A 9,943-nucleotide genomic window follows, 5' to 3' on the forward strand; every position below is an offset into this window, starting at 1 on the left:
TCACTTTCACTTTTCACTTTCATGCATTGGAGGAGGAAATGGCAACCCACTCCAGTGTTCTTGCCTGGAGAATCCCAGGGACGCGGGAGCCTGGTGGGCTGCCGTCTATGGTGTCGCACAGAGTCGGATACGACTGAAGCGGCTTAACAGCAGCAGCAGTACCCAGTGACCATTTTTGGGTAGTAGGGAGTTCACCTTTGGCCACTCCTCCACATAATGAAAACTCATGTAGTGGGCCTTTATGCAGATTCTTATCACCATGATCTTGGACACAGCTTTCTTAGCCCCATATACTTAGAGAATGAATTTGCGATGACACAGTGATGTGCTGACATACTGGAACCAGATAAATAGAGTGGAGGAGCTCAGTGCAGTCATGGAGACTGGCAGAAAAATACTGGAGTCACTGTTAGAAAACCTAGGCTACAGAAAACACTGAGATTGTGTTCAAAATTGAGACATGAAGATTCTTGGGTCTGGTATATGTCAAATTAACCCTAGTGGGGTTTAAATATATTGAGGCAAAAGAGCAATTCTTTGTAGCAATTTAAGAAGTTAGAATACCAGCAAAATCTTTATGATTAATTATTTCTATTTGTGAGGTGATTAACTTACAAATTTTATTTATGTCTTAATCCACCATGAATGATGAAAAACAAGTACCATTTATGTTTAGTGATCCATAACAATTGTAGAACCAATTCTGTACTTAGTACTTTATGTAAAAAAAAAAAAAAAAGCTGAATGGCTGTAGGGTGTTGTCCCAGCTTTCCAGTAATGAAAGAATGTTGTTTTACTATTTCTTACCTAACACAGAAAATATCTTTTTTAAATCTTTAATAATTTAGAAAATATTACTGCCTTTTAACTGTTAAACAAATAAAAATGTGTCTGCAACAGGAAAAGCACATCAGTGGGATAACGTCCAGGCTTTCTCTTAGAAAACCTAACAGCCTAAACCCTGTTATTCTGCAGAGTGTCAGGCTCATACCCATTGTTGCTACCTTTGATACACCCATCGGCCCTCCCTATCCAGGGGTTCTGCATCTGCAGATTGAATCAATTCGATTCTTGGCTGTTGAATCCACAAGTGTGGAACCACAGACACGGCGCCCAGTTGTGCTGTGCTATTTTATATCAGGGACAAATACTCCACAGGTTTCAGTATCTGTAGCCAATACACCTCAGATACTAAAGGACAACTATATGTGTTAGATTGTGGAGAAACGATAATTGATTTTATCTTACCTGAGATCTTTGAAAATGATTTCAAGAACTTAAATCTCTTTACATTGATGGGTGAAATAAAAATAGATGATTTTAAAGGTCATTTTATGAGCATATTGGTCAAATGTAAGTTGGGAAACAGAAAATAGAGACTAGGTTTTACTTTGCATGACTTTTATATCAAATATAAGCCATTAAGGGAATTTGTTCTTTCAGAAAACCTTTCTTGCTTAATTAAGGTATTATGGAAATAACTGTTAAATTGATTAATTTGAAGTTTTTAATTATTTTAATTGGAGGCTAATTACTTTACAATATTGTAGTGGTTTTGCCATACATTGACATGAATCAGCCACGGGTGTACATGTGTTCCCCATCCTGAACCCCGCTCCTACCTCCCTCCCCATCCCATCCCTCAGGGTCGTCCCAGTGCACCAGCCATGAGCACCCTGTCTCATGCTCGAACCTGGACTGGTGATCTGTTTCACATATGGTAATATACATGTTTCAATGCTATTCTTTCACATCATCCCACCCTTGCCTTCTCCCACAGAGTCCAAAGGTCTGTTCTTTACATCTCTGTCTCTTTTCCTGTCTCGCATATAGGGTCATCACTACCATCTTTCTAAATTCCATGTATATGCGTTAATATACTGTATTGGTGTTTTTCTGACTTACTTCGCTCTGTATAATAGGCTCCCAGTTTCATCCACCTCATGAGAACTGATTCAAATGGATTCTTTTTAATAGCTGAGTAATATTCCATTGTGTATACATACCACAACTTTCTTATCCATTCCTCTGCCGATGGACATCTAGGTTGCTTCCAGTGCTGCAATGAACACTGGGGTACATGTGTCTCTTTCAATTCTGGTTTCCTGGGTTTGTATGCCCAGCAGTGGGATTGCTGGGTCGTATGGCAGTTCTATTTCCAGTTTTTTAAGGAATCTTCACACTGTTCTCCATAGTGGCTGTACTAGTTTGCATTCCCATCAACAGTGTAAGACGGTTCCCTTTTCTCCGCATCCTCCAGCATTTATTGTTTGTAGACTTTTTGATAGCAGCCATTCTGACCGGCATGAGATGGCACCTCATTGTGGATGTTGAAACCCATAAAGAAAATATATGTAGCACTAAAAGTTCAAAAGTCCATTTTCTTTAATTTTTTTTAACAATTTTAAAAACATTTGGAAAATTGTAAATGCTATTTGCTAAGTACTTTAATTTCTGCTTTAAAATACATATTATGCCTTCATCTGTGGTAAAGGAATAATGGAACACACAGGAGCATCAGAAATTGTGAATACTGGTTTTGCAGTCAGAGGTCTGGTTGGAATTCTGACTGCCAACTAGTGTAGTGTGACCTCAGGAATACAGGGGGACTGTTCTCTTAGTCCTGAACTTTGGGAGGAATACATAAGACTTTATCTGTTCTCTTCAATAGGAGCTTCTCTTAAACATCCCTGGTTTCACTTTATGTTTCAGTTTAGTTATGATTTTATTACTGTGTTTATTAAGTAATATGCTAATTAGAGTATAAAATACTTTGGGAAAAATTTAAATTTAATCAATTTTATTTTTTGTTAGTTTGCAGCTGTTGTAACTTTGCCATTTGATGTGGTAAAAACACAAAAGCAGACACAACTTTGGATATATGAAAGCCAGAAAAGTAAGTTTAATTAATTTAAAATGTGTCTAAGGTGCCATGAAAAATATTTTCTTTCTAGATAGTTAGGAATATCTAAGGTACGGAAGACAAGATTCCCCCTGCCCCTTGGTTGCCTTCCTCTCTACTTAACTCAAACTAATGTATTGTTAGAATGGAATACCCAGAAAAACTTCTAAACCTAAACAAAAAATTTAAGAAATTTTAAAGACTATATTAGTATGCATATACATATTCTTTTTTCTTTTCTATTTTTTAGCTTCCCTTTTGATGTGTTTTTTTTTCCCCCTGCCTGTTATCCCATCTACTTCTTTATAACCTGTAATTTCTTCTAGAACAAAATTGTCCTGGGGACTTCCCCTTTAATGCAGAAGGTGCAGGTTTGATCCCTGGTTGGGGAGCTAAGATCCCACATGCCTCCTGGCCAAAAAACCAAAACATAAAACAGAAGCAATACTGAAAAACCACAATAAAGAATTTAACAATGGTTCGTATTTATAAAAAAATACTATTAGTTGCTTCTACTAGATTCATTCTATTATTATTACAGAAAGTGTAGCAAGCCCACTGGAAATAGGGCTTTGTTTCTGAAACATAAAATTGTTAGGATTTGGATGGTCAGTAGAGGAGTGTTTATTGTTGTCTGTGCTTGAAATATTAATAATCACAGTGTTTCCTTACAGTGTATGAAGTTGCTTTTCCCCTGTAGAAAGAGCTCTGGGACGTTGGATCTTTAGGCAGGGCTCTGCCATGGCTTCCCTCCAGTTGAGAAGTCGTCTTGTTCGTCTTCTTTTACATTCATCTCACCCTACTATTAAAATAGAGACCAGTCTGAAACTTGAATTCCGTAAGATTAGAAATACCCAGCTACTTAGCCTCCTTTCTTTACTAGTTGTTTCCAAAGTTGAAAACATTTAAACAAGGAGTATAAGTTGTCAACTTGTAGTATAAAGCTTTTGTCAATGACTGTTTTTAGAGAGTTAAATTTCAGTCATAAATACTTTGTTCTTGGTTTAAAAATGTATCCTTTCTGTTTGGTTGCTCTGATTACTGTAGTTATACTTACACTATTTATATAGATAGTTTAGCTTCTTAAATGACAAGGCCTCTTCATAGAGAATCTGATATTATATAGAAGACATTTTGAGATAATGAGCCCCTCTTCATTAAGTTGCAGATTCTACAGAGCTGTTACTGAATGATCCCTTTCCCTAATTTTCCCTTTTTCCCTAGGCACACGTACAGAAATGTACTTTAACCCTAATGACTCAGAGTAGTCCTCACTGTACACACTGATTACTGTAGTTTCATAGCGCAGCTCTCAGAAGCCAGTGAGACCCTTAGGAGTGTCTGCCTAGCACGCACTGGTCTGGGAAGACTGAAATCCTCAGCTGTCACAGTGGTAGGATGCCCACCTTTTAGCAGATTTTTTTTCACCTTTAGCGTCTGTAGTCTGGGGGCTAAGCCAGCTGCTTAGACTCATTGTGTACAATGAAGGTGAGTGAGCTTTGTGTATGTACAGCACATTCATGAGGTTTATGTTTGAATCTACGTAACAAAAGATGTATAAATCTGTTGCTTTACTGTGTTCCAGACACTTGAGCAGTTGCAAATAAGTGAGATGTTACTGTTAGTTACAGGAAAACTCTTCCCTTCAGAGGAGACAGGATGGATTTATTTCAAGACTAGCACATCTATTCAGAAAGATTCGAGTAAGGTGGAGCCTCCCTAGGGAGAATGAGCTATTTTCCTTAAAGCTTCTCTTTGGGGAAAAAAGTTTTTTTAATGTATGCACTAAAAGTAAAATGAAAAATGGTTATCATGGCTTCACTTGGGGAACCCCATGAAAATTCCTGTACATCTCTAAAATTTTTCCATTATGAAAGATTTTTAAGATACAGAAAAAAGTATAAAGGACACACACCACCAAGCTTAAACATCAGTTCAGGAGAGGCTTTCTGTATGTTCCTCCTTGATTGCATCTGGTCCTGTGTACCTTAAAAGTGCCTTCAACATTTCTTTTTTAATGAATCCAACTATTAAAAATAAGATTTAAAATAGTTCTTTATGTAAACAGATCTGTTCTTATTATACTGAAATGATATATCCCAAAGCCCATAAACACTCTTTTATGTGTATTTATCTATATTAGAAATTAAATGATAATTTATAATAGCATCGTTTCTTTAACATTTAGTTTCTATGCCTTTGCAAATGTCAACCTGGACTATAATGAAGAACATTGTTGCTAAGAATGGATTTTCTGGATTATTTACAGGTAAAAATATTTCCTTTACCAAACTGTTGACTAAAATGTTTACTTTTCCTTTTAAATTAATTGCCTTTCAGCAGAAAATTTTTGAAAATATCCCTCATTTACTATTTCCTCCTAAATATCTTTTCTGTAAGTTTTAAAATTTTAAATACCAGTTGCTTTTGAAGTAATTTGGAATCAAAATGAGGAGTGAACAGTTTGGCTTGTTCTTTGACACCAGTTATGGGACAGTGTTTTATATGTTACTTCACTTAATTTGATAACTGTCAGAATGAAACCAAATAAATTACATTTTAAAATGTACGGTAAAATTTGGTCTGAATTTTTCTCTTCCCTTTTTAGGACTGATTCCTCGTTTAATTAAAATTGCTCCTGCTTGCGCTGTTATGATCAGTACATATGAATCTGGGAAGTCTTTTTTCCAGAAACAAAATGCTCGAAGACAGTGATACTAGAGATGCTGTTTCACCCTGAAATAACAGCCATGACCAAATAATAAGAGGAGACTCTTAGGCAAGAGCTTTTTCCACTTTTTTCACTATTATCTTACAGTGGTTTTCTATCATTCTTATCTATAATTTAAACGAATAGTAAATCTCTACTTTGCATTTAATCATTCTAATTTCAAATTTTTATCCTAATTTTTGAGAATTAGAAAAAGATACTCCAGAAATCATAACCATTGAGCATTCTTGTAAAGAAGAGAAAACTTATTCTACACTGAAAGCAATAATCTCAGAGTTTGGTACAGATTTCTGTGTAACTTCATCCTGTTGGGAGCGTCAGAGTCGTCAAACATTTTTGCAGTTGTGTGCTGAATGATGTACAGAGTCTAAGAGAATTCCCAAGTCTTTTATACATGTTTAAATCATGGACGTAGATACTTAAGTGTTTCAACAAAGTAGATAATGGAAAGCAGTCTTTAAATATTATTATTCACATCATTTACCACATATTGCCTATCAGTTATTTTCTTTAATTCATATGTATTTGGGTCTTCCCCCCTCCCCCCGCCCTGTTACTATTTTAAGGCCTCGTGTGTATTAAGATTTCTCTGATCCAAGGTATGGCTCTCTTACGTTCATGAACCAAAAATATAACTTGTGTGATATTGATGCTGCTGTTTTTGATGTCTAAGGACCCCGTATTATCTACTGTTTCTGTGAGAGAAGCGTTCACTGGCCATATTCAATGTTCACTTCAAACTTGGGTGTGCAGTGGAAAAGCATGTTGCGTTCAGGCAGTGAGAAGGCTGTTTCAGCACAAGAAAGGCCTCTGATTTCAACTGTCTTGCCATCAGGTATTACCGTTTGTGAAGTTCTCTAGGTCACGTCTGTTCTCTTGTTCTAACGTCACTGAGACAGAGTATGTTCAAGATGTCCCTTGACTTTACACATCTCACACGAGTGTGCTAGACCAAGAACTACCCAGCCAGTTTCCTTGAAGAAGAGCTTTTGGTCACTGGAGGCTAATGCCTAAGAAGTTTAGTTTATGAATGTAAGAATGAAAAAGAATATGATTTCAAGACAAACAATATTTTTAAATATTTTTGTTTTTCTCAGGATCTGTATACTCTAAGAAAAAGCACTTTATTGCAGTCTATCTGTATTTTATGAGAATGTGAAACATTTTTTCCCTAAAATAGAGTAATATATATTTAAGTGACAAATCTCTAGTGTTGGTAGGAATTAATGTATTTTCTAATACAGTAGAAAACTATTTAATGTTTCACCTGAAATAAACTATATAGGGTTTGTATTTAAGCTTTTTGTGTTTATTTTATCCTGTGTTAATTTATCTTAAGTTTGCAACATATATATCCATAAAAATATAAATATATTTTCATTGCAGTATTTTGTGCTTTCTTAAGGCTACCACTGTGCTTCTAGCTAAATACTTTGATATAAAATTATGTTAATGCTATACTATCAACATATATATAAAACACATGGAAGTTTATCTTGAACACTGAATTTCACAGTATTCAATTTAAATTTACCCTTGTTCTGCTGTGCTTCTTTTGGGTAACTGGTAGGAAAAGGCAGAAAAATTTAGGTTTTGAACAACAGTCTCAAAAAACAGTTATGTATTTCAAGTTAATGTCACTTATAAACAAACAGAAGGGAAACTTTCATCCTCTCCTTGCCCCACTATTGACTGCATTGTGGAAAATTCTTATTTTATAACTAAAAGAACGTAAATAAACCTAATTCCCTGTAGTTTTTGTAACATGCATTACATGCAATGTATCTGAAAGAAAAGTCTGAATTTAGGCTTTGTCTATACTTAAGTGGAATTCCCTGGTGGCTCAGAGGATTAAGGCATCTGCCTGCCGTGCGGGAGGCCAGGGTTCGATCCATGGGTTGGGAAGATCCCCTGAAGAAGGAAATGGCAACCCACTCCAGTATTCTTGCCTGGAGAATCCCACGGACAGAGGAGCCTGGCCAGCTACAGTCCACGGGGTCACAAAGAGTCGGACACGACTGAGCGAGTTCACTTCATACTTAAGTGGTAAAAAAGCATTACTAGTAGGAACCAAAAAAGGTTTGGCTACAAATTGTATTCTTGGTAATGTTTCTAAATGCATTCTGTTAATGTTAAAATTTCTAACATACACATTTAATTTCTTATGTGTAAGTTTTTTAAGAAAAATGTCTTATTCAAGTATTACATGCTTGCTGCCTTTCATATAATTCCATATTACTTTTCAAAAATAAAGTTTTTTCTAGGGAAACTAATCACTATGTTTATTTAGCCACATTTGACTCCTTTAATTCTAGCCTTTTTATCCCCTGGGGCACAAATTGCAGGGATATGGGAAAGTTTAGTGTATTACTTTTAAATTTTTGTCCAAAATGAACTTTTAAAAGTAAATTACTGTTATTATGTTTTAATCCATCACTCAACACTTACTGAGATGAGTCCTTTGACGTGGTAGGCAGTATAAAAAGCACTTGGAGGTAAGACATTGCAGCTACTCTCATTGGTCTTAAGGTTTCAGCTGTGATTGTTAGAAATAAACAAAAGAAGTAATAGAAAAGCTGAAGAATTCTCCCTGTCCTGGGGTGCAGAGGCTGATCGGGAAATGGTTCTTAGGACAGGCAGTCCAAGGCAACATACCTGGAGGCTGGGAGTCTTCAGTCAGGCAGTGGTATTTAGCACCAGTGGCTTGAGCAGAGTGTACATGCCCCCTGGTAGATCAGATGGGAAAGGAGTCCAGGGGGCCTGGTCTGCCGAGCAACAAGAAGGCAAGACAAAACCCAGGAAGTATTTTGGGCCCAGCTCTGAAAAGTTAGAGTTGTGTTTTGTTTTTCTCTCAAGAGCTTTTTTTTTTTTTTTTAACTGAAAGAAAATAGGATAGCATAGGTTAGCCTTGAATAAAACAGAAAACAGCAGAATGTGTCACATATTGAGACCAAGCGTTGTACAGTGAAGCTGGTTTTATAAAAATGACTGGAAGGATGAAAAATGGGACTTATGATCAGGTGACCTATTTAAAAACAAAAGTTTTGGTTTATACTAAAGTATATTTTTAAAAGGTACCACCGTGGCATTGGTATAATTTTATCTTCCCCCTCCTTTCAGTGGGGGAAAAAAAGCTAAAGCAATATAGAAGTTGCTTTGCTTACTAAACAGCAAAGTGGACCAGGTAAAAGAAATTAAGAGCCCTGATGTTCAAAGCAGTCATGTGACATTTCCAGAGTAATCCAGTATATGAGCTTATCAAAACCAGAAACTGTAACCAACAATGGGAAATTTGACAAAGAATTTACATAAGTTGTAAATTGGAAAAACATTTTTAACCACTTGAAAACTTGTATGTACACCTAATAAAGATGACTTAAAACCAACTTAGTCTACTTGGATGTTTAAGGTTCCTGTCAGTCACAGTTAATAGTAGTTTGCATTTGGTACTTAATCACTTCAGAACTTACAATTTTATTTAATGTTGACTTTATCCTGATGCCATCACATAGGTGCTGAGAGGATGGTGGTGGGTCCATTTTACACATCAGTAAGTGAATGTTGTCAATTTTAAAGCATATTATGTCATTTTTTAGAAAATAAAAAGTAATTTGAAACAAAATGAAGATTTCTCCAAAATCATTTTCATATTAGTATTTGAGGTGTTAATATACACTTACCACATTTGTTGAAACAAAAATTCAGTGTATACCTTGAATCAAATAACATTTGTCAAAGAAAAAATAAGACTACTACTTCATGGTACAAAATGTTTAATATACATGCAACAAGTATCGTACATCAAGGCAACGAAATACACATGGGAATAGGAGCATGTAGCTCAGCATTCTGTTTAGGGGAGGGTGTGTGAACAATGAACACTGCTGAAGATCGAGACACACCTCATGCAAACACTAACAATCTCTATAAGTAGCGGGAAATGAACTGTGTAGAAACCTGAAGTCACATTAGCAGATCAAGTTTACACCAAGAGCTCCAAGAAAGGAGGAAAAGTCACTGTCCTCAGATGTCATGTTTCAGTCTGCGTTCAGCAGCGTGTTAAGATGCACAAGATTCGGTACACATTAGAACAAATCTGAAATTTCTGATCAATTATGGAATCCTGTATTTCCTTTCTATATTATAAAAATGTATGGAAAATGTAACAATGATTTTCTTTAATTACTAAAGGATAATGTCGTTTGAGAGTGGACCGTGAATGAAAACATTGAAATAGTCTGACTGTTGTTAGGAAAGCAGCAGCAACAGTGCTTAAGGCTAAAAGCCTAAAATTTTCAAAGGTCCCCCCA

At 35.9% G+C, this 9,943-nt stretch overlaps 1 protein-coding gene across 2 annotated transcripts in view; it reads left to right on the top strand.

Annotated features, from left to right (window-relative positions):
• The window catches only part of SLC25A40 (solute carrier family 25 member 40), a 77,576-nt gene extending 68,557 nt beyond the window's left edge, over positions 1 to 9,019 (top strand). The window contains exons 10-12 of one of the 2 annotated variants that reach the window (XM_006069618.4): positions 2,815 to 2,896; positions 5,091 to 5,171; positions 5,511 to 9,019. In XM_006069618.4, the coding sequence (XP_006069680.1) occupies positions 2,815 to 2,896; positions 5,091 to 5,171; positions 5,511 to 5,617 (270 nt within the window). In that variant the 3' untranslated portion in view covers positions 5,618 to 9,019. Of the gene's footprint in view, positions 1 to 2,814; positions 2,897 to 3,576; positions 4,951 to 5,090; positions 5,172 to 5,510 lie in introns of those variants that run through there. The other variant, XM_044946549.1, reaches the window with a different exon arrangement.
• The last annotated feature ends 924 nt before the right edge of the window (positions 9,020 to 9,943 follow it).

Source organism: Bubalus bubalis, chromosome 8 (genome assembly GCF_019923935.1).
Source record: "Bubalus bubalis isolate 160015118507 breed Murrah chromosome 8, NDDB_SH_1, whole genome shotgun sequence".
NCBI lineage: Eukaryota > Metazoa > Chordata > Mammalia > Artiodactyla > Bovidae > Bubalus > Bubalus bubalis.